The 26,204-nt window shown below is 40.9% G+C and overlaps 1 protein-coding gene across 4 annotated transcripts in view; it reads left to right on the forward strand.

The window, feature by feature from the left end:
• Positions 1–26,204, forward strand: part of LOC308384681 (RNA-binding motif, single-stranded-interacting protein 3) — a 312,357-nt gene that overhangs the window by 269,868 nt on the left and 16,285 nt on the right. For all 4 annotated transcript variants that reach the window (XM_080863247.1, XM_080863249.1, XM_080863248.1 and 1 more), the window contains 3 exons: positions 8,073–8,116; positions 10,465–10,561; positions 14,420–14,467. In XM_080863247.1, the coding sequence (XP_080719373.1) occupies positions 8,073–8,116; positions 10,465–10,561; positions 14,420–14,467 (189 nt within the window). The remainder of the gene's footprint in view (positions 1–8,072; positions 8,117–10,464; positions 10,562–14,419; positions 14,468–26,204) is intronic.

Below are 26,204 nucleotides of genomic sequence, written 5' to 3' on the forward strand. Positions count from 1 at the left end.
CAAGTTACAGGAGGAAAGATGGAATGTTTGTCCTTCAAGAAAAACTCTCCATACGTCTTAGTGTGTGCTGCAGACGCAGTTTGTGAGTATGTGTGAAGAAGTAGGTGGAGGATACAGTTTCATCTCTCATCCAAGTGATTTCTTCAGCTCAGATTCATGATTGTCAGAAGATTGCCTCCTCCTCTTTTTAGCGATGGTTGCTCCCTTTCCACATTCAAATGGCCTCCTTTACTCCCTGCTCAAACCAGGAGCCATACCTGCCCAGGATGTGTGCACGTCCTCATCATTGAAGGAATAGCCACTGGCCTGTAGGTGGATGAGGTAGCTCTTCTGTGTTTTGCCATGACTACATCTTTCACTGTGTTACAAAGCTTGAATTGCAGCCATTCTCCAAGTCTCTGTGAACAATTATCATGGCCATCGACCAATGGTCATGACAACAATCATGAAACTGAGCTCATGGCTCACTGTTAGTCAATGGTGCTACTTTTGGTGGTTATGCAACTGAACTGTTTATAAGGTTGAGGAAAGCTGCAGTCAGCTGAGAATGAAGAAGTCAGTTGGAAGAGTGAGGAAACATTCCTCCCACTGAAAACACTTCGTCCAGATGAACAGAATCAACTTTCCGGGATTTCCTTCACTGAATTATTGAGCATGCATTAAGATGTAGGTGTTGTATTCCCTACACAGGCTCTCTGTGTGTGTGTGTGTGTGTGTGTGTGTGTGTGTGTGTGTGTGTGTGTGTGTGTGTGTGTGTGTGTGTGTGTGTGTGTGTGTGTGTCCATCACATGTTCAGCAGGCCTAACACCTATAAACCAATGAAGCGTGTTTCACCTAAATCACATTGCTACATCCCCTCAGGCCCACACATTGACAGGTTGGCAGGGTCAGCTCGGTGAGATGACTGTGTATGTGGGAGTGATCAGATGCTTCCTTTTAAAGGAGACGGATGCAGCCTAAATAGACACAAACATTTATTCATTTTGCAATAATGCATTCTTTGCATTGCATACAGACACTTGACCTTCGACGTGATATATTAGCCTGTAAAATATGTTTACTAATTCGCTTTACCAGGTCCTTAGATTTCTCTGTGATTATAATTGTGCCTTAATTGCTACACTTTTGAAATTACAACACTAAAAATGAACATTTTGGACAAATATGTTTGCTAATTAGTGTAAAGTTTTTAGCAGATTGGGTTTTCAGCGTATCTCAGGGCTTTTTAAACAAGAAGAGACTTGAGGAAAAAAGGAAAAACTAGAGACTCAGAGTTTCTTAAGAATTCTGAGTTCACCCAGAGGCTGAGCTAAAAGCTCATAAGAAGAATATTTACTTAGTTTTCTGTCCTTCAAATTCAATTCAAAAAAGATGCTGTAAGTGTCTCAGCATGAAACTTTCACTATTGTCGTCCCATACCTTCCTTTGCATCATAACCCTCTCCTCCCCTCCGCAATCCACAAAAAGTGAGGTATAAATGTGGGTTTAGGGAGACTTGAGCTTCGGTTTACTTTAGTTTTTATTGTTTTAAAGCTGCTCATCAAATTTATGTGTTTGAACATAATTTCACTCCAACAGATTTCCCAGAACCCTGTACCAAGAAAATAAGTTCTGCAGATTTACACCCACTGCATGCATCCAATATTAAAGCCTCTTGAGAATAAATAATTGGTTTTTGTATTGATTCATCTCCAGTTTTTTGTGAACTGCATTTTTCTGTGTACATTCTGTGGCATTTAAAGGCACCTTTGTGCTTTATTTCATTTTCTGTCAAACTTTAAGTTTGGAAATCGTAGAAATGCCACCCTGTTTTATCAGTTCTGAAAAGGACTTGAGAAATGAGAGCAAATTAAAAAATATATCTTCTTGTATTGTCTTAAAGCATGATTGCGTAATTAGTTTTTCTATTTTAAGCTCAGACCAGCTAAAAAAGTATTTGAGAATGAGGTGGTTTAATATGAAAACGACTGTTTGGTGTGTAAAGACGACATCATATAGAGGTTAAACAACAGCAACATGATACAGACTGCTGACCTAACATTCGCTTTGATACATTATGCTGATGTTGAGAGCTAATAATAGACCTTTGTGCTTACATCTGGTAAGAATAGGCATCTATATAATCTTGACTTTGCTATACAGTGTTGCTTAAAGATTTGGGAGACAGAGGCAGCAGACTTATCATCATTCATGGCAGGTCTTGGGTCGGGGAAAGGTATACTGCTGTATGGGCTTTGTTTCACATCTGTGTCTTTGCTGAGCTCCCTTGGGATGCCAGCAACAGCCAGAGTTAGGTGACCTTACAGTTTTCTTAAGAAAATCTGTTCTTCTCTACAGACTGCATTTACACGTGAGTCACATCCTGTCCAATGTTTGGGTGATTACTCAAAGCATTATACGGTGCTCGTTACTTTTCTTAAAAATAATGCTGTTTGTTACTTGATTATTTCCGAGAGAAAGTCATTAGTTATACTACTTGCAACGTTACCAGCGTTACCCAAAATGTACTGTCACATAGTTACAAGTTGTTTTTAAACCTTAGGCTACAGTTCCACATGCGGATGAAAATCCCTGTATTATTGAGGGAGTCTGCAAACACTCAGCTTTAACATCACTCTGGGCTCTTTGCTAGTTTTTTGTTAGCATGCTGTCTGTGCAGATGTTTGCAAAGAGCCCGTGTTGTGTTAGCTGTATAATGCAGTTGTTTCTGTTGTTAGTGAAGTCTGCACTCTACCACCGTGCTCTTGTCTTTTCCTGTGGTATTTCCAGTCCTCAAAAGTTGTACATCCCTCCACCGTTTTCTTCCTCCCTGCACCCAAACCGAAATCAACTTAAGGAAAACAAACAGTTTTGATAGAAGAAATTTGTAATGAACCTTTGTTTAGTACAGTAATTCTGGTAAATGACTGCATTACTGAAGAACTGTAATATGATTACAGTAATGCATTACTTTGGAAAGCATTACAGCCAACATTGATCACAATGCAACTCAGATCACCTGCAGATAAAGTCTGGTTGATCTAAAACTGTGATACTGCAGTGCATTCTGCGTACATTTACACTTAGAATAAAGTGGATGGCCCTTAGAAGCATGTGTGTGCCTCTGTGTGGTCATTGATCAGCTGTGGGCAGGGGAGATGGGAGATGGCCATCACATGTTAGTCTGTTTATCAGAACTGAGGCCATTCCTCACTCCGCTCCCTGTGGCAGACAGATGAAGCGAAGCAACAGCCTACGCCATCCATTACTGTCTCTTCCGACATGTCTCTCTACCTTCTCCTTCTACAGTATAGATCTCACTCTACCGCCATCTTTAGCTTTCCATCACTCTTCCCCCTTTTCCTCCACCCATATTTAAACACTCCCTCCTCACAGCTTCTTTCTCTTCCATTTTGTCTACTGTCTCCTCTTCCTGTGTTTGAAGTCTTCCCAGATCCCACAGCAACATATGGAGAGAGAAAGAGCAAGTGACTCACTGAGACTAAGAGAGAGGGAACACATTGCATGATCAGTCAGGAGTTACAAGGGGTTGAGTGCTGCAGGGTGGCTGGTGGTGAGGATTGAGAAATATATGACAGATTTTCTTGTAAACTACCCAAAGTGGGAGTCTAGAAAGTGCTGTCTCTCGCTGTCTCATGCTGACAAACATATTAGTCACTGCATTTTTTTTCTTCCACCACACATTCGCGCGCCTAGCGCCATGGGTGCTCATTCTTCTCTCTCTGTCTCTCTCTCTTCACATCCTAACTCTTTTACACCAACACACACTCCTACACACACGCACATAAAAACTTTCAAAGTCACACTTCTCAAGCACCTACTCTAGGGGAATGAGTGTGGATGAAAAAAAAAAACATCCGGCTTTCCAGTCTGTGTGAAAGCTTGACAGATGTCCCTGTGTGTGTTTGTGTGTGTAGCCACAAGGCAGAAGAAGCAAATGTGTGTATAGCAGGCAAAAAATTAAGGGAGGGAGCGGGTCAGCGTGTGTGAGGACACAGAGACGATGACTCGACTTGGTTTTCCTGTGGTTTTTGGAAGGAGTTGGCGGGTCATCCTTGGGGCACGGAGTGGGGATGTGGAGCGAGGCCAAAACATTGGGAGAATCGAGTCGAAGCTGCCCTTACTCCTATGCAGTACACGGCAAGAGATTTATCAGATGAGCTGGGTCCTAATTACTAGAAATATTCAGCTCGGTTTAGGCGAAGGAGCTGCCTGCAGAAGGAAGTTCACATGGTCTCACACTTTTATCTGCACTGCTCCATATCCATGCTCTTGGACAGATTTTGTACTAGAAAGCTGGCAGTGTAAAGACTGGCTAATGTTTGCCAAACATTTTCATTCTTTTGTGCAGGGTAATGTCTAGAAAGCCTCAGGGTTGTGGTGCATCTTTGAAAACGGCTTTCAAAATATGATTTAAGCACAAGAAAATAAACACAACTAGCTGTTGAGCTGTCTTTTATTAGACTAAAATTTAGCTGCTCCTCCTTCTTGGTTGTTGTTGAGAGTTAAAAAGTTGTGAACTTTTTCAGCTTCTGAAGGGCGCCCAGGTGTCAGAATAAGTATGAAAACCACTTCTCAACAGGAAAGAACAGGTGACGTCTTTTAAAACCGCTAGTGTAGGCTGTCCTCACATTTTTAACTCTGTTAAACACAATTTTGCATACATGCATTTTCATACATAATATGCTAAAAAAAAAAAAAAGCTGCTTTATTGCCATGATAAAATGCATTCACATTTTCACTGAGACTACATTAGTATAATTCATTTTGTAAACCCTAGAGCACAGTTGAAATGATATTAATGCAAAATAATTCTTCACAACTCGCTAAACTTGATAACTTGAATTAATGATTGACTACAGAAAGAAACAACTGAGTCATACTCTATGGCTTTTTCATGAGTTTGGAGCCATCTGTCACTGTGCTACATTTTGGGATTTTACTGTGGGTACAGTAGGGCATATTTATCGTTTTACATTTACATAGAAGGGAGAACATATTCTAGTGGAAAATACATGGTACAGTAAGTCTTATTTACTGCATAAGCATGAAAAAACGGCCACTTGGTCTTCGAAAGTCAGGTCTGTTCATGGGAGCTTCTATCAGGGCCAAGCTTTGTTCACGGGGTCTGTACAGCATTAAAGTCAAGTTTTTTTCTGCAGTCTTGGATCAAGCTAAGACGGATACACAGTCTGTCTGTGTCTTTTCCTTTCCTCTCATTTTGACGGAGCCAAAAGCTAACTGCATCAGTAATCAGTCACTGGCTATGCAGGGTCCTCCGGTCAGGAGCTTCTCTGCTGTGGAATTCATCAACACGCGGAACCAAGGGCAGCACTTAGGGGAGTTATCAGCCTCACCGAGACAGCTGGCCATGTCTGCCGCTGCTATTAGCGAGCATGGGAACACACATTCGCGCACGCAAACATGCTGACAGGCGTGCAATGCAACTCTCTTGATCTTGGATTTCATGTAAAGGGAGAGTATAAATACATGCACAGAGACCTTTGCATGTATGGATTTACAGAAAGAGATGTTCACAGATGCAAAACCAAATTTAAAGTAGAAAATAATTACAAAGCGCATGGACTGAGTGGCTGCATTCGGCCTTTACAGCTTGATATAAAACGTCTCTGAAAGCCTTTTACAACCAGTTGTGTAAATACACAAAATTAGACACAAAGGTCCGTCCATGCCTGGATCCCTACACATCCCTAGTTTAAGCAAGGACATTGTCATTTGGTGGAGAGTCTGTGTTTTTGCTCACTCTCGAGGGCTCGGTCCAGGCTCACTGATCCCCTTGGACCTCTGAGCCACTATTCCCTTAACTGTATAGCTCAGTGTAGGTAGCCCTCTGGGGGAACAAGGGCAAAAGACTTACAGGAAGATGGGAGGGGTAGATTAAGAGATGAGGGGAGTGAGGAACGGAGAGAGAGAGAAAGGAGAACACAAGATGTTGAAGAAGAAAAGGAGTGGGAGGGAGGGCAAAGTGAGGGAAAGGAAGGGCAAAAAATGAGTGTGTGTGTGTAAATGTGTAGTGTGTGCATGTGTGTATGCTGATGAAATCTGCCATCCTCAGCAGCCTCCTGTTAAAAGAAATCGGATTAGCTCTCCTCGGGGGGAGAGAACCTTCAGGAATGCAGATGAAGGATTGCGGCACACAGGTTTCTCTCCTGGACTCTAAAAAAGGGCCTCACACAATCACACGCAGACACACACTCATGGATAGGTTTGCTGTCACACACTTACCTAGACACATGTACACACACCATCACAACAAGGAACTCAGTTTTCCACTCATTCTCTTTTCTCTCCAAAGGCCATTTCTTTATTTCCTCTCATTCATAAAAACACGATGATACGTGGTTGAAATAGAAAAGCGCGTCTTCGATACTAATTCACTTTGTCCTATTGACTAAGCTTTCCCTCACATTGGCTTTGTCATTTGTCAGTTTTTCCACTTTGAAATGAGATGATTTGGATTTGATTTCATTTGTTTTGGACAAAAACAATCAGGATCTTAATCAAGTTATTCTTCGAGTACAATAAATGTACAGCAAATTATCTTGGTCACAATAGTGCAGGAGTATATCAACAGCATTGCCTTTGACGTACAGGTGACATACAAGTAGCCCGTACGGGGAAAACACTGTGATTTAGAGGTAGCAGAAGTGGTTAAATGTACAGAAAATTACTCTGTGACCTTCTTGAATACTTAGCTGGACAAAGACGTGATTTATATAGTTTTGCCTCTGTGCATCACCACAGTGAACGTGAAATCAAACAATTATAATGCAATTGAAGGGCAAACATTCAACTTTACATCAAGGAATTTCACAAAAATTTCGCATGGACTGTTTAGGAATTACAGCATGACACATGTATGCTTTGGATTCGGCGGTTTCTCTCCTTGTCTGTATTTTTCCATATTGGTTTCATCTGTCCAAAGAATTTTTCCACAACTGTGCAGCCTCTTTTAGATGTTTTTTTGGCAAATCCTAATCTGGCCTTCCTGTTCTTGAGCGTAATCAGTGGCTTGTTGTAAACTCTCTGCATTTACATTTGTGTTGATTGTAGACCTTGACAAAAAATACACCTATTACCTTGAGTGTTCTTGGCTTGGTTAGATGTTTGATGTTGTTTTTCAGCAGCTGTGGAAGTGCCTCTGTCATCATACACTTTGTTGTGTGGTCTTTCAGACCTTTTGCTCTGGCCAAGTGCGTTCCTTCTTTTTAAGAATGTACCACTCCTAATGTTTCTGCTGTCTGTCTGATAGATTTATTGTAGTTTTTGATTATGAGGATGGCCTCGCTCAACTTCAGATATTATGTCTGTTTCATTTGTTATTGAATAATAACAGAGTAAGCCTCATGTGGCCTTGAAAACTGCGTTTATGCAACAACTTTGTAAAACCCCTTGAATTAGAGTTCAAAGTCTGCACTTAAGTCCTATACAATTAAATAATTGTGGTGGTCTATAAAGTTAAAACTACAAAAATTATATTTTTGTCCAACAAATTATGGCTCTAACTGTATTTCACAGAAGTACGTTCGATCAGCAAAGCCATCAGTGTCCGACTTACGACAACATATAAACATATAAATAAGAGACACTTTAAAAGGGTTAAATGCAGCTTGAAATCATGTCACCAAATTTATGGAAGAACATCTTTTGTAAAAAAGAAGGACAAGACATTGATCAAACTGTGTTCCAGCCACAGTCTTCTCTTTGGCTTTGTTTAGGTCATTATTGAAAAGTAGGCTTAAAACAAAAGTGTTGACCACTTCTTTCTGTGTGTTTTGCTGCTTCGCTGCAAATCGCCATTCCTAATTTTTGTCTGTCAGTAAATATCAGAAACTGGCTTCTCACTTAGAGTGAGATTGATTGCTTTTGTTGCCTTCTCCTTTTTACTACAGCAGATGACACTACATTGTCACACTGAAAAAACTGATATAAAAGGTGGTAATGTAGGACAAGTTGTCACATTTTCTTTTGCTTCAGCATTTTAATATTACTTCCCATACTGTATGAATCTTGATAGGCCGTATAATTTGTTGTTGTTTTTTCTCTTTCAGACTGGCATGGCGTTAACATATGATCCTGCTGCAATGCAGAATGGGTAAGACTTGATCTATCCTTGGCACCAGCTAATACACTCGCCTCCTGGCTCATAGAACCCCAGTCGATACTACTGTCATACACAAAGATTAATGTAGTGTCTGCACTTTGTTACTGTTTGATTAAGGAAATCTATATGGAGTTCAGATATCGGTTTTCACTGGTGAGGTCAGGTGAGAAATGGCGAGTGTGTGTGTGTGTGTGTGTGTGTGTGTGTGTGTGTGTGTGTGTGTGTGTGTGTGTGTGTCTTTGGATACTCAGATATGTGTGTCTTCATGTCATGGTGCTGTGGAAATAAATGACCCGGCGTCATGTTTCATTTTTCCCCACGGTGCTGAGACAGGAAGGAGAATGCTGAGGCTCCCCTTTATCTCCCTCTGTCCTCAGTCATTCACAGGAAGCACCTCACTCCCACTTCCTAAACCACTTATCCTCCAGTGAGTCAGTCTCAACCAAAACACAACACTGGATGAATAGCATCACTCATTACATACGCCCTGCAATGTAAAAGCCTACTTCAGTATAAATCCCTCAACTTATGATCCCAAAGATACAAAACTGCGAGAGAAAGAGAAAAATGTGTCGCTCTCAGCACCTTGAACCAGATTTTTTAGAGGGCAATAAAAACAATATACATAAATAATCATTCTCTAGAAAAGAAGAAAAATAACGTAAAACAAAAAACGTAATGCATAGTTTAAAAAAATGCTACTTTACATTTCTTACAGGTACATAAATAGTTCAAATTCAAATTGGTGAATTTAGTGCTGTATATAATTATAATGCAAATTACCCATAATTAATGCATATATATATTATTGAGGGACTTAATTTACATGTCCTCCTCAGTGTTAATATTTGCATAAAATGTAACTGTATACTTTCAGAAACCAAAAGCAAAAAGACGTTTAGAAAAACTGAAACACTGCACACGATCCCAGCGTTGGGTGAAAACTAATGTAGCTCCTTCCTTTGTCATAAACTGACCTTTTATATTTAATCAAGCTGCCAAAGTTTCCAAACTACTAAGCAAACTACACAACATCACTTTTATGTGTCATTCACATTCATTGAAATCATTTTACATTTTGCACAATCTGACATGGATAATAAAACAATGAAAACTCTGTTTTTGAGCTGCTGGTGTTTGACTCACATTTTCACAACACCGGACCGTTAAAGTCAAACTATAATGTGGTCGCCGTTGATGCTGTATGTAGTGATTTCAAGGCTCGTTACAGAATTAGTGTTGGCCTGTCCTTGGCCAGTATTATGATTTTCATCAATTGTTGCTGAGACTGTTGGACATCCCGCTTAACCTCCCAGGGGATCTCGGGGAGATTCAGCACCTTTAGATGTTCAGCATTAAAATAAAGTCTTTCAATTACACAAAGAAGGTCTCAAAGTACACAGAAAAAGATTTCCTTGACTATATCCCAGTGTTGAGTGCATCGGTAATCCGTTGCAGATATGGCCGTCCATCAGCTGTCCAGCGTATTATTATTGCTCTATTAAGTAAATTCCAGTATGAGAACTAAGCCAAATATTCAGAAGTTGAAACTAAAGTTTAAGCAAGCAGACCAAAAGAAACCACACCATGAGAAGAGTGACACATCAAGCTTGCCTCACTGAGAAATAGAAAAGCAACACAGACGGCTGTTTAATAGCAGTTTGAAGAGGATGAAGAGGGAAACAAGGCCAAGTTGTGAATGAGCATATACCATATATCTTACCATGGAGAATGGACAAGTTCATTTTACTGATGGATTCATTTTTATGTAAGGCAGTAGGAGAATATTCCTTGCATCAGACATACAGTCAACAATGCAGTGGACGTAATCGAGTCAGAGGATGTTTGTCTGCTCCAGAGTTGGACGCCTATACTAAACGAACCACACCCCGTCCACTTAGAAGCTGCAGTCCTTTCTGTAGACATATGCACACCCTCTGGTTTCCAGCTGTGTGGAGAAGGGTAATGACTCCCAGCACACCTCGAAGCTTTGAAGAAATTACCTTTCAGGCCAATCAAGCAGTACTGACTGTCATGGACTTCCCTCTACAGTCACCTGACCTCAGCCCTCCTGAGCATTAAGCGCAACTGAATTTACGTTCCTGTTTGCGCAGCCTTGAGGAGTCCCTGCTGCTCACTTACAAGTGTCATTAATGCAAGATTTGAGGCATACCAAATATTCTGTATTACTCAATAGTCTTGTACATTTTTCAGATGTTTCTATTAAAGTCGTTTAATAGCCTCGTAACATGGAACCACCCAATGCAAATAAACTAGGTATTCTCTCTACTGTTAGTTACTCAAATCTATTCCTCTGTTCCTTTTTCCTTTCGGCTCAGGTTCTACTCCTCGCCTTACAGCATCGCCACCAACCGCATGATCGCACAGACCTCCATCACGCCCTTCATCGCTGCTTCCCCCGTTTCCACATATCAGGTGGGCCATAATGCACTGGAATATGGGTAGATTCTGTGTGTATGTATATGAGAGTATACTTTGTGTATTTTGTGCACTTTGGGTTGGAAAAGAGGGGATGGGCTTCAAAACAGCATGAGGCTCTCGCTTCTTCCCTCATTGTTTCTTCGATGCTCCAGCTGTGCTTGATGACATCTGTTTCGTAGGCAGCAAACACGGCAGGGATCAGAACAGAAGCGGCAAAGAAAAAGGGGATTTTAAAAAGGCTGACAAGGTAGAAAAAAAGAAACACACCCATCAAGAATGAAAGTATCTAGGAAAAAGAAACAGTTTCCTCTCTCCTGTAGTCCAAACCTCTTTTGTTCCCTCTCTCGATCTCTTTTTATTTTATTTTCCTAGCTTCAGCACCAGTCCTTCCACTTCCAGAGCGAACGTTTGCATTCCTCACTGCTGCGATCAGTGGAGTAATGCAACAGAACAGAGCGGGATCGTAAAAATTGGCCCTGTGATATGTCAGGAGCGCTAACTATTTTCCGTCACTGCGCATTTCATGCAACACCCTTTGCCGAATCTAAACATCAAGAGACGCTGCCACTGTGCCCTCTCGATCAGACACTATCGTTTAACATCGCCTCTGTTTGGTATGCAGAGACAGAAAGACGAGGATAGAGAGCAGGAGAAAGGAGATGAAGGATAGATAAGAAAATAGAAGAGACAGATGGAGAGAGAGAGAGAGAGAAAGAGTAGGTTTAGGTGATGGCGATGGCACGGCTGGGTGGGCAGAGGAGGGGTGTTGCTGAAGGTTGCGGCGCCCGTCTTTGAGGCACGCTTGATTAAAACTCTGGTCCAGTACCTGTGGTGGAGGGGCAGAGGAGAGAGGAGGAGGGAGAAAAGTGGGCCAGGGCGCGCCTCTAATCCGCTCTCGGAAGGCTTCCCAAATTGATTTATCAAAAACAATGGCCAGGCTTTTGAGGAATATTAATCCTCACAGTTTCAATATCGGGCAGCTCTGCCGCCGCTTCCTGTAATATTGCCCTTCAGCCAGTCACGGCAGGAAGGTGAGTCCTTCATCTTCTGCTCAAGTACAAAGAGGCACGGGGAAGAAAGAAGGAGAAGACAAGCCAGGCAGATATATATGCAAGACAAAAGGAAATCACTTCCTTTTATGATGAAAAGTATTGCCTTTGTAATGAAAATCTCAAGGTGCGCAGAAATGACTGTATGTGTCATTCCTCCTTTTATGTTTGTGTCGCGTTGATATTTTGGAGCTTTTGATAGAATTGATTTATCAGATCTGCAAATGACCCATACCAACAGCGGTACTCTGGCGTTCTTTATGCTTGGCTCCTCAATAACGATTGGATTCATTTCCTGGAAAAAACGACTTTGATGATCCGCATGACAGGAGACAGTCCAGGCCAGATCGCTACCAAGATTTCAACGAGTACCGCCAGCCAGCCGTGAGCCTGGTTTACATCACTGCTTATACAGACTGGCTCACTGGCTGACTAAATATGTGGCTGGCTGATAGGACGCGGGGCTGGCAGGCTTACTAACTAGCTAACTGGCTGGCTGTTTGGGTTTACGTGTGACTGGTTGGAACGAGGGCCAGCTGGCTGACCATGCAGCTCGACAACTGACTTACCGGCTTTTTGGCCTGTTGGCTGACAGGCTCTTTTAAATTATAATATAAGCTGTGAAGTTCAGCCAGAGGTAGGGAGCTTCTTAGGTTGTGCACATTTTACCCTTCACTCACAGTGAAACTAATGTTCATGTAGAATTACTCTACCTGCTGTAATTCTGAGCAACTCTGTAAAAGCTGTAATTTGGTGCTTTGGGGAAAAGCCAGCTCAGGTCGAGTCAGTTAACTCTAATCTTCAAAAGCAGTCATTTGGATCTCTTTATATTTTGTGTTACACTTAGCAACTTAGCACGTTTTCCCTCACGTTCTTTCCTGCCTGATAACAGATCAGTCTCTGGCTTTCTGGTTTATTTTTATCTGGGAGATGTCTGGGAGTGAAGTCCTGCTGAAGTGGTTAATGCTGTAACTCATCAGCCCTTTTGCTGTTTTTAACATCCCACAGATAAACACATTTGTCATATATCTGCTGTTAACTTGGACTAAACTACAGTCTTTTCACGAACCTAAGATGGTAGTGTTTGGTTCCAAAAGTAAAAAAATGAGTGAACACAACTGTCTCACAGCTGGCAAACTGGGACTTATCTCTCAGCATCCAAACAAACCCAGAGGACACATTATCAGTGCATTACAACATTTTCAGCTATCAGGAAACACATTACAACATTGCTGTACATTGCACTGTTTGAGAGGTGCTTTTATCCCGTCTTCCTTCTCTCACCCCGACCGGTCGCAGCAGATGGCCCCGCCCCTCCCCGCGCCTGGTTCTGCCGGAGGTTTCTTCCTGTGAAAAGGGAGTTTTTCCTTCCCACTGTCGCCAAAGTGCTTGCTCATAGGGGGTCATATGATATGTATTAATGTAGGGTCTACCTACAATATAAAGTGCCTTGAGGCAACTGTTATTGTGATTTGGCACTGTATAAATAAAACTGAATTGAATTGAGATTAATCTAATAATATAAGAATCTGTACAACACCTGAGGAGGCTGTAAAGATCTGACGTAAGGGCTTTGAACAAAATTGAAAAGGAAGCTGAGATTATGAAGTAAATATGTTGGAGGTCTCTTTGTCTGTTTCTTTTCAGTGGATTGGACTAGCCTCCCATTGTGTTCACTGTGTTCTTATCGGTTCAGGTTTGGACTTTTTCATCTTTGGTTGCTTCAGATAAATTGTGAGTGAGCCTCCCTCACGTTAGTATATGTAAGACTGGCTTTTTTTATTTACCCAGCAAAGATTTCACCATGATTCTCTCACGATTTTTTCCTTAAGCCCAGTGTAAAGCCATCCTTTCTTGTTGCAATAATCACATGACGGTCATGCAATATCTTAGTTAGAAAATGCAGAAGACAAGTGATTAAATATAAGCTTTCTCTGTGTCTATCTGCTGTCCCATTCAGCTGGGGAGAACAAATATTGCCGTGTATAAACAAGCAGACTTGGCACCGCGTTATAGAATATCAGGCTTGTTTAGGTATGGATCCAAATCACGCATTTGGGTTGGCTCAGAGGATTGATTGCTCTTACAGCAGATTATTCCATGTTTGTCTTTGTTTAATCTAATCATTTTACCAGGATCAGTGGCCAGTCTGTGTGTTTGTCTGCTACAAGCTGTCTAATTCCTCTCTCCAGCATAAAAGCTCTGTTTGTTCATCGTCCATTCCTCCGGTTTCTTTATAGTTTCCACTGTCACTGTTTCTCCATCTCTTTAACTTTTGAATCTACATTTGTAAATATGCATATCTGTCACTGTTTTTTTTTTCCCCTCTGGTTGTAGCGTTGAAGTTCTTTGTTCTGTTTTATGCTGAGATTAAAACAAAAATGCTTTTTGTATTTTGTGAGTCTTCTCTAGAGGTCTGTCCCTGACCTTTCACCCCTGCTCCAACAGCACTGGGCAGAGCTTTAATATTCTTATAATACAGAAAAAGACTCATTTTACGGGCTCAACGCACAACGTACTGCCGGCAATAATGGGAAGGCAGGAGGGAGATGGGCTGCCTCCAGACTTTCAGATTCTTCTAGTAATTCTTTGGCACAAATGAATCTGTGTAAAGTTCAGCCATTTTGGTGCATTAAAACCAGCACAATCATTTTAAGACTTACAGACTGAAGAGTATTTGAACATATTGGGACTATTTGAATTGCATTTATTGTATTATGTGGGATACGTTTCAGCTCTTACTAAGACAAAGGAAAATTTTATATTGCCACCATCATTTTACATTTTCTATATTTCTCCTCAGGTCCAGAGTACGTGGATGCCTCATCAACAATATGTTATGCAACCTACAGTAAGTACTCCACCATGTACCTGAAGTACTGCAGCTGCCCTTGAGTCCCCGCTGGGGATCCACCCTTTGGATGCGCATCACAGATTTTCAACTAGTCTGATCTGCTGTTAATCGAAACTTTTTATTTTTAAATTTATCCTGAAAATAGTTTACGACATGGAGACATTTTTATATTTAGCACAATGTGACTGACCAGAAAAAGATTCTGTTTGGAAAAACGTTTAAGCCACATTATTCTTCCGTTGCAGACTAAATGTTAAAGCAACTCAATTTCTAACATGCACTTGGCCACTATTACTTCTGGCCAAATGATTACACCATTTCGGTCCTGGAGTTACTATACGAAGCACTTTACCCAATTCTGATAACCACATTTTTCCATCTCTCCTAAGTATACAAACACATTTTGTTTTATTTTTGGGAGGCTTTGTGGAGTTTATATGTTTTTGGTAGTGCCAGGAAGCAATTCAGAGTCATTTACCAGACCACAGCACAAGACAGACTGCTGCTTGAGGTTACCATCCCAGACAGCAGACAAGGGGGAAAAAAGCTAATATTAATTAGACTTAGCTCACGAGCAACACGGTCTTTAACGGTGAGGTAATCACATTGCCTTCAGTCACATTCAGTTCTGTTTTGAAGAGAGACAACAGAGAAGCTTCAGAAGGTTTGTACTGGTCACTAAATTTCACATTTTAACATTTCAATAACTGGCAAAGTCCTACTTCCTAAATATTAGTAAAAACAAAACCTTCTTGGATGTTATTCTTTAAATCAAGGTCAATTACATTTTCACAGAGAAGTACAGTGCAAACGTTCCCTCTCATTTCTTTGTACAGAATTTCTTCTCCTTTTTAAAGTGGCATTTAACAATAGTTCTTCGAGCTTCATGAGGGTCTTCCAAAGTTTTTCTTTGGACATCGGCTGCTTTTTCACTCATTTTCAATCCAGTCCTTGTACCTGACCATTTTCAGATAAATGTTTTCTTTGTTAAGTTACTTGGCATTGACCTGGGAATCATTCAATCTTAAAAAGGAACCTAACTCAAGAAATGAACTGGTGGCGTGTCTACACATAACAAAAAACTTAGCAGAGAACCACTTTTTAAACAGTACCTTCAGGGACTTTGTTACTAGCAGCCATAATTTGTTCCCATTTCTTCAAATTCATGAAAAACGGCAACAATAAAAGTTTGACAGGCATAGAACGAGCGATTAGCCAAAAACCTGGTATAACTGAAAGCCATGCTCTTAACAAACAGGAAAGAATTGTGAGGTGCATCTGGCCCTTCAGTTGATCCAGTTGATCTACTGTTTACTAAAGCCTTATCAAGTAGACGCATGGCTGTCAACAAGCCATTCTTAAGGAAGACAAACAGAGAGGAAAGCCTGAGGTATGCTAAATTACACAAGAATTAGACTAAAAAACAATGGCACCAAGTCTTGTGGAGTAATGAATCCAAATTTCAAATATATATATATATATATAGTCTCTTACAGCCATCATGGTTCGGGGTTGTATTTCAGCCAGTGGTGTTAACGATCTTATCAAAATTGATGGAATTATAAACAGAGAAGAGCACCATCAGATTTTGATCTACCATGCAATACCATCTGGAAAGTGTCAGATTGGCAAGAGCTTCATTTTCATGACAATGATCCCAAACACAGTGACAATGCAGCAAAAGCATACCTTAAAAAAAAAACACACAATGGATTGCCATCAGTCATGGATTGGCCTCGCCTGAGCCCAGAGCTCAACATTTTTGAAGCAGTGTAGGATCGTCTGTACAGTGAACAGAACAAAAGGCAGCCAACATCCAAAGAAGAGTTTTGAATGCCCTTCAAAAAGCCTGGAGAACTATTCCTGAAGAAACGACAAGAAAACTTGAGCAAGAGAGTTCAGGCTGTCATGAAGAATAAAGGTGGTCATACCAAATATTGATTTTCAAGCTCATTAGAGTTTTACGATCTGTATTTGCAGAGTTATATACTGTATTTTCTTGTATTTTTACATGTTTCAATAAATCGCTGCACATATTTTCAAGCAGGAGAGGTGGCTCAAGGCTTTTTCACATTTCCTGAAATACCCCCGCTTGCACATCCAGTTTTATTTTCCTATCGCTGAAGCCTCACCCGCACTCTTGCTTGAAAATACTTTTCCTTCTCTGTTGTTATAACAACAAAGCACATTAGTGGTTTACCAAATTGTTTTAAGGTTGAGTTTTTAATTGATCCAAGCTCTATAAGTGTTCTCATTTTGTTTCATTTAGTGATTTTAAATCATTCTGCCAGAGATTTTTAGTGTTTGCTTGAGGCTTGTTGTGGCCCCTGAAGCGTATTCAATCTACTTCATTGCTCTCAGTTTGTTCACAGAAAAAGACTGGTTACCAGTCAAGGGCAAATATATCTGATTCTTTACCACTATTTTAAAAAAAAGCTTCACTTTTTGAAAATCTCAATACTTCTTTAATAAGGTGGGTACTTAGTTCTATTAGCCTGGAAAAGGGAGTGCAGTGAAGTTTTTTTTTCTACATAAAGCACATTTTTAGGACTCTGCGTCACAGTATGGTTCATAATATGCATGTAAATTCTGCACTGTGGTTCTAATTTTATTGATACAATAAGTTATTTTGTCTTTGGAAAAGAAATGACCAGCCTCAGGGTAACTTGTGTTAGTTTTTGCTGAAGTTACCTCTAATGAATCTCACAGCCGCATAATTTAAGTCATGCTTTGATATTGAGGTTCACTATTCTGTACTAATGAGCAAATGAATATCCATATGGGTGAATAGGTAGCACCTTACAGTTTGGATCTATAACCCGGGGTTATAGAGTTCTATACTGCAACAAATATTTTACACACTGGGTAGATACCAGCCCAAAAGTGTTATAATAATAGGGAGAAAACTAGTAAGAACACACAGTTCCAGCGTAATTAGTCATTATTTTTTTTGTGTAGACTGTTAGATTAATTAAATTTGTTTTCCCCAGATACCGGGGTCGTATGCCTCCACCAGTTTAAATCCTTCTCTCTTCCCCTTACTTCCTAAATTAGAGTTTTGGGAGAACCTTATGATATCCCAATGAAGGTGACCTTGCAATGACCTTTCAGTGTTAGATAAAATTGCATTAGTTTATGTTATCCTCTTATATGATTAGAATTCTAGAGTTACAACTGAATACTGTATCTGTTTTGTGAGTTCCTAATGACCTTAGCTTTGAACTTTGACGGCCAAAATATTATCGGTTCATTGTTACCGGCACAGAGGCACAAATCAGTACACACTACCTGATATTTTCACATCATGATATTTTTAGCTTTTGCTGTTGATGGTTCAGAATGAAAAACCAAGTTTGGCTAATGAAGTCCGTACGAATGTGGATAACATTGTAAGCGTCAGTCAAGAAGACAACTGCTTTAGAGTCCCTGCCACTGAGCAAACTGGGAAACATTGGCACTCACTCACTAGAGGAGTGCTCAACCAGCCGCGTGGCTCCCCGCTGTGGCCATTTACCACTCAGTCCTACCCATCTCACTTCCACTCCCGCTGTGGGACAGTGAACATGTAATCTGGTCGCAGCAGGCCACCAGCCCAGCAGACACACACACACCCACACCCAGCTGCAGCTGCCCTGTGAGGTGCCCAGTTTGCCTTTCAGCCACACAACTTCCTGCCTTTTTTTTTTTTTTTTTTTTTTGCACATATCTTCACTCAACCAGCCACCTCCTTCCCTCCCATACTTTGCAGTTCTCTCAGGCAGGTATGCTCCTTCCTTATGGCACTCGTTTCAGGCTGGATTAAAGCTAGCTCGCTAACAAGCTGCTGTTTTTGCTGCTGCTGCTGAGTCTCCCTGTTGTGAAAATGAAGCTGTCTTAGGTGGTAGACAGTATTACAAGGTGAATGACAAACGTGACAGAGTCCTCTAATAGTATAACTGCTCAGCATGTGCAGTGCAGCCCGTTTGTGTTTTAGTGTGTACATGCATTCTTTCTACACAAATACATTTGCATGTCTGCTTGTGCGTGTGCATCCACAGTACAAGAATACACGTTTGCTTGAATGTGCATACTGTTTTCTTCATTTTCTGGCGTCTTCTCAGGCTCTCGGCCATGTGGTGTTGTGGTTTGTCTGTCATCACATGGAGAGAGTATATACTGCCTCATCATCTATGCTTGGGTAACTGTGCGTGTTTGCCGATACATGTTTGTATGTACTGTATGTGTTATGAATTGCCATACGTGTGGCCCATACGGGTTATTCTTTACCAGCCCATGCGATGCCTGATGGTCATCCATCTTTCAGCCTTATGTCATGGGGCCTCTTGAAGCCTTTGGCACTAGCCACTAACCAGCAGCCACATTGTACTGTCTACATCTCATCATGCCTCCATGCCAGCAGTAGCCATGTGGCGATATAAGTCCCCATGGTCCCGTCCCCTTTGTGTTCCATTGGCTCTTTCTGTCACCAAATGGCTGGTAGGTGCTAACCCCAGCTGTCACTGCTGACAGTGAATCATAGATACCAGTCTGTCTCCCTTTATGACCCGTGCTCGTATCAACTACCAGCTACAAACACAGCAGACTGCCCTTTATACACACATGCATACACACACATTCTGCCATCAGTTCAGTGAATCACATCAAATTAGCTAAGCATCCTAGTTCAAATGCTTGGGGGGCTTCTCGGGGCATTAAAAACCAATTGATTGTGCTGCAGTTTGGCGACTCCTTCCTCATGTTGTGTGTTAAACCAATGGAGCGTTGTGCAATGGCGCTCCTGATATCTGGGCAATATGGAGGCAGCAGAGCGTGGAAGGGGAAGAGCTGGACAGTCATACAGAATAGAATAGAATAGTCTATATGCATGTTAAATAAACTTGTTAATTAATCAGACTTGTTAAGTTTGATTTAACAAAATAAGTATTTAAGAATAGATCTAGAGATTATTATTTAGATAATTACATTACAGATACAGGTTAGGGTAAAATGTGTTTTTGAGTCTACTATTAAACGGAGTACAACAAATGGCACCTAAAATCTAAATAATGTTGAAGAAGAGCATTAAGGAAAGGTTACAAAGGAACTTTGGATAAATTGTGGTATTAGTTATGCCACAACGGGACTGTTGGTTCCTGCAAATGAGTATTGTAATTCATTATTAATTTTAGTTTTAAATAATATTGGTTTTTTTAGCTGTTATAAATTGTGCAAAAAGAGTGAAGAAGTCTTTTTGAAGTCTTAGTTAAAAAGCATAATTTTCTTTTTGTACATTGTAATCTGCATCATAATAAGCTTGGCTGAAGGACTACTACACTATGATCTTGCATCGTCCCTCAGTTTCTTTGTCAGATCTCACCAAGTCTCACCCAGTACCTGGTGGTCAGTGAAAATCTTTATGTCAGAGTTTTACGGTGGGTGATGAAATGGGCTGCATCCATCTTTAATTTACAGTCTGTGACCTGAACTATTCTGCAAATGCCAGATCTCTCTGTGTTTTACATTGTTCCTACAAAATATAACGACGTTTTCTTCTGGAGTGCCTGACAGGCTGTTGTTGTTTTTTGATTTTTAAAGTGCTCATATGAATTTTTTATGCTTATATGAAGTTGTCTGTACTTTCTACTTGAGCCTTTAAAAAACAGCATGCCTGCTATGGTAAACTTACTCTGAAATGATATGCTGGCTTTGGTGTTGCTGAGTTGAGTATCTCTCAGCAGGACAAATTTCTCTTCTTCGCAAAATTGTGCAAAGTGCTGGTGGAGCCGTATATTGTTAAAACCCCTTGTTAGTTAGCTACTGCCGATACTAATGATACCGCATTGATTTGTTAACCTAATTTGATGTTTTTCTTCATTTCAGCCCTCCGCTGCCTTTGTAAACCTGAAGTCCATTAACTGCGTTAAGCAGCAATTTGTTGGAAATAATAGATGTTGTGTTGAATGGAAGTAAATCAAACTGCTGACACTGAAAGCAACTTGACCGCTACTTGCCTTATTGCACAGTAAACAGAGAGCACTGCAGCATGTACTTCTAAGGCAAAAGGTGTTTGTTTGTATCTGAGTAGATTAAGTTTGACAAGTCTATCCATACGAAACTGGACTTCATCCCACAGAGGAGCCGGCGCTTTGTTAGCAGTTAGAAAGGGTGACTAACAGTTTTCAAAATTTGCTTATCTTCAATTAATGCGCAAGATGTTCTCTGCGGGAAACCTGATAGAAAGTGACAGCGTTTCTTTTTTTTTTTTTTTTTTCTTAAGTGGACGTCTAAACGAGTCTGCAGTCTGTTCTTACATGGGTTGTTCTTCTTTCCTTTTCCTTTAGTTTATCATTTGTCTTCCTTCTTTCCTTTCTCATCGTCTGTGAGATGTTCTCACAGGTCATGTCAAAACACGACCACTTGCCTGGTCAATGCTACAGAAATCAGCAGACCTTGAAAAAGTACGAACAATTAAAGAACTAGAGGCCCCAAAAAGACAAATGCATACGTGCAGCTAACACGTGCGAATGCCTACACGCACACAACACATTCCTTCCAGTGGTAAATCTTACTTACATACAGATCATCAATCACATGTACGTGCTCTTAAATTCAGTTCGCACTGCCAACGAGTGCCGGACTAAGTGCTGTGCCAGCCATGCGCAGCATTGCTGTCTTTCCCCATGAGTTACCCCCCCCCCCCCTTCCCCCCCCCCCCCCCCCCCCCCCCTTTTTCTCATTCTGAACTGTATGTGCTTCAAGTGTGCATTTGCCTGAGTGCACCAGCCCTTACATACTGGAGGTGAATTATTGAATTCCTCTGCCGTTGCACTCCGGCCAGTTCTCCCTGCTTTGAATAGACGTTCACTGGGTCTGTGAGAACGTGAACCGTAACTATCAGCCCTCATCGAATAGGGTTGAATCAGTGCGCTGTGTGATACCCATCTCCCCGCTTGACATTAAAAATGCTCCTTGGATTCAGAGAGGGAACATTATGTTGGTCTCATGGATTTGACTGGCGAGGCAGAATTTGAGACGGGGCTACACTCGTCCTTGAGTTTCTCTTTTATTTTTTTCCATCCCCGCTCCCTCTGCACTCCTTCCTGTACACCTAGCTCTCATTTCTCCCTCATTTTTGTCTCACTCTGTCCTGTTTCTCTTCTCTTCTGCCCTTTCAGACTACAACTGCACCTACTGTGTCCGTGCCAGGAAATAAAAAATTGTCTTGTCAGGGTTAAGGTTTCATATATATGTAAGAACAATACTGTTGCAGAGACACCGGGTGACTGACAAGGAGATTGAGTGGCTGCATTTTCACTGTAAGCTTTTTGGATATTACTTCAACAAATTTTGCGATAGTAGCAAAAAAATATGTTTGGAGACAAAGCTGATATGCTTTGGTGGGCAGGCTTTATTAGCTGGCTGTGTTTTTAATTGGATTTCTAATCTTTTTTCCCCCCTTTTTTGGTTTTTATAAATAGAGTAAACATTCTAGAGAGATCCTTGTGTGTGAAATGATCTATTTGTCTACAAAAGGCAGTCAGAGAACGGCTGATAAACGAGCACAGTCCGACCGTGGAGAGGAATGGACCTCCCATGAAGACATGACAAATACTGTTACATGCTTCATCTAGCACTCTTATCGCCTCATACACACATTAAGAAACACAACACACAAACGCACGCTACAAATCCATCCAAATAGCATGTCCTATTCGATATGCAGAAGTTGGTGCTTTATTTTTCATAATAACTTTATTACTAGAATCATTTTATAGTCACAAGCCATCATATTACTGGGGGAAATTATTAGTTTTGCTTTCCTTCACTGACACGCACACATATATATAAGATTACAAAGCAGCAGCATTACCATAATCCATCTCAGCCACGGCAATTTGGTTATACATGCTCCCAGATTTTGACCTGCAAGTTTAACCTGTGCACCTCATCTGCCACCTATTGTAAATTGAATATGTAGTATTCTAGATGATAGACAAGCTGATGCGTAAATAGGCGGGGAAAAGCAGATTCATCATCGCTCTTAGTGCCTTTTCATTGCATAGGACAAATTTATACACTGTAGATAATCCTCATTGCCACATAACCAGAGGTGAGGAATCTTTCATCTGTATCATGCTCCACATGTTAATCTGTTAACATACATTTTTTGCAACCCCTCGGCTGCTTCAGTTTCTTAGTACCAGTTCTCTGTCTTCCCTGCAGGGCTTTCCTGTGTTTGCAATTAAGATTTCCAAAAACCATTACAAAATCAGATTCCAAGTATCCCTGTGATCACAAAGACCGAGTTAAGCCGCTACACACATCACTGTCAGCTTGGGAGGCTCCTTCATTGCTATCTTTTGGTCTGCGCTACTATTTGCTGCCCCACTTGGGTAAAGTAAGCTGTTCACTGTCCTGGATCAGTCTATAGCACATTTGGTCCTGTAGACAGACTCTGTTGTTAATAGTTGAGAAACCCTGGTAGTCTGTTAGCCCTAAGGAGAGATTCCCACTGAAGATTAGTTTGAAGCACCCGAAATGCTGGCTCCCTTTTCTGTGCTTACCCGAATACAAAGGTGCCCGAGGACATCTGGAAAACATGGTCACAGTTGAAGTAGGTGACATACAGCACAACCACAGAACAGGGTAAATACGGACACCTTTAGAAGACACATTCATATTACTTCACAAGTTTTTGTTTTGTGTTGTTTTTTCTGTAGTTTTTATAGAGAGACAGTCATTACCAATAGTTTAGCCTTCAAGTGGGTGAGCCTGGTGCAGTTGGGTGCCGTTACCACTCAGCCATCTGCAGATGTGCTGCGTGTGTGAGCATGATTGCATTAGGGAGGGTATTTGTCATGTTGCTGGTTTGTCATGCTGCTTGTTTACACTTTGACATTATGGGGACTTGTCTTCCTCATGGGGACAAAAAGCTCATCCCCATATAGCCTTGTTAGGGGACCAAGATGAAGCTCTTTGGAGTCATGAAGCTGGATAGTCACAGTACGTACTTTGCAGAATTAAGACCCTGAAGCATGGAGTGTGCATGTCTCATTTCCACTGACACAAAACACGCTAACTAGTACAAACGAGCATCAGTGTCCAAACCACAGTGCCTCACATGGAGAAAGCAACTGTCAAATACAGCGAGGAATGCACTGAGTCAAATGCAGGTCGTCTTTCATGGGCCCGAGACAAATGAAGCTTTGTTTTAGCCAAAGACTCAGAAATACAGCCTCGGCCCATTGGCGTTCTTGAGGCTTTTAATGTGCCAGTCTTCTGTCTTCTCATTCCCCGAGTTTAATCAACATCTTCCCCCAACACAAAGCATATAAATAAGCATGGTCTCTTCTTACCAGGCTGGCAGTAAAACACTACACAGTGATCTTCTTGCAAATAGTGAAACATAGGGACCTGCAAGGTGAGGAAAAGAATGTGAACCTCTCTTTGTAGCCTCAAGCTGTTTTCCGAGTGAAGGTATTGCCCCAAGGTAGTTACATGTATCAACACCGGCTTGAAGCAGCAGGGTAGATATGCAATAATGTGGGAAATTATAACCTGCAGCAGTGAGAGATTAGCAAAAATAGCTAGCTGTGGGGGTGCTGTGATCAGGTTTTTTCGGCTGATACTGATCAGTTTTCATGTCAGCAGAATCAGACACTGTAATGCTTATCTTTACAGGAAGTCCATAACAGTTTTCTCATTTTATTTTCTTTTTTCGCTCTAAAATATTACACTATGTTCATTTTGAAGGCAGTTGTCCTTCTGTGCCTGCCTAAGACAGAAATCCCAGTCCCAGAAAGCACACTTTTAGTGTTTACAGAACTGGATGAAATCCTGGGCGTCCCCCAGAAGGACATGTTTAGTAAAAAGGAGATACTGCTTTCAGTCTGATACCAGCAGCCTGAGCATACTGCTTAGCTGACTGCATCTTGAGTATATGGAGGTCTGGACCTGAATGTAAATTATCTTAATAGCCTGCTGCATGTGGTGGAGATCCTTCAGCTGTAATGGACCAGGCAGTAAAAACAGTCACTATTTGTGTGACATTTATGTAGTTGCCTCACCTTTTTTACAATTGGTGTTGCTGATCAGCAGATGTAAAGTCAAGGTAATGAATATCAGCTGATACCAACCAGTGTTTCATAAGCAAGTGCTTGTAATGCGATAGTCATTAAAAGAAAACACTGCTGGTTGTAAGAATTTTTATAAGATTTCTTATTTACTGTACATTGTGTCAAGCCGTTGAGCGTATATCAATGTATTTTACAGGCAATGAGTGGATATCCTCTCATCTCCGGTCTAAAGCAGAATCAATACCACCTTAAGCAGGACTGGCTTTTCCACACGCATGCACACAGACGCATGCACAAACAGGAATACATGTGCATACATTGCGGAGCTCTGTAAACATCGTCTCGTACATTTGTAACAGATACGTCTGCAGCAGGCATTATCTTATTCTCTCTTACACACAGAGGACAAATCAAAAACATATATTGTCTCTTTGTGTCAATCTCTTTCTCATTTTCTTTCCTCTCTAGCCCATCAATGGACAGACGCACAACCAGACAGACGCTTTTGCACACAGACACACACGCACACACTTTAAACCCTCTCTCTCACAGACACTCAGTCTCACAAACACAGAAAATCGAAATCACAAATCGGCTTAACTCTCCCTGACACATCTGTGAATTAAGCCTTTCCGTTGCTCTCCCTTTCCCATTATAAAGGCATTGTCAGAGGCTGAATCGGTAACAGGTAGCCCACAGCCCCTGCTGCTTCCTTCTCGCTTCTCCTCTCTCTTTTTTTTTTCTTCCGCCTTACTCATCTGTCTTCTTTTTCATTCTCGGTCTTTGACTTCTCTCTCTCTCTTTCCAAAATTCCACTTTTTCTCTCCAAGTCTCTGGCTTCACTTCCCTCATCTATCTTTCTTCACTCCCGTCTTCCCCGTGACCTCCATCTTTGCTTAATCATCTCTCTCCTGTCCTCACAGTGTCTTTCTGTCTCTCTTTCCTCATTTCCCCTTTCCCTTTATTTATTCATCTGTCACAGCCAGTGGCAGAATAGTACTGGGTATTTTCATTTGGTGCTACTTTATAAGTCTGTGTGCTTTTGACTGCATTAATATTGCTGCTATAATTTGTCAGTTCAGCTTATATACAAAATATAGGGTCAATTTTTAGGACACTAAGTATGATTATACAGTAAAGTACTCAGCAGCATGTAAAGTGGTTACATTTGTCAGAAAATACTGCCTGCATACATGTTGATACATCAGTAAGAATCTGATAATATATAAGTGTTACACTACGAGATACTTGTACTTTTGTAAATATCGTTTGTTGATTAGCAGTTTTAAGTGTGGTCAAAAATATATAGAGCTTATATTCTCGTCTTTTTTATTTAAACATACCTTCATCAACAAACTTCACAATCAAGTTCACAATAAAAAACAAAATCTATCAGAAACCATTTTTTCCACTGAGATTAGTATTAAGTTTGAGCTTTAAGGTGTATTCTTTTTCTTCTTCTAATGGCAGTGCTATGTTTCCACAAGCTTCCAAAGTGTCTGTTGGGTCTGACTGATGTTTCGTCAACAGAGCGAGTATGCCAAGCTCAGTGTAGATATCTACATGTCCTCAAATTTGGTGTCAACACATTACTTGTCCAAAAAGAAATACTTTATTACTAGGGCACCAACTACACTCAACAAAAATATAAACGCAACACCTTTGTTACTGCTCCCATT

This window comes from Rhamphochromis sp. 'chilingali' (assembly GCF_963969265.1).
Source record: "Rhamphochromis sp. 'chilingali' genome assembly, chromosome: 17".
Lineage (NCBI taxonomy): Eukaryota > Metazoa > Chordata > Actinopteri > Cichliformes > Cichlidae > Rhamphochromis > Rhamphochromis sp. 'chilingali'.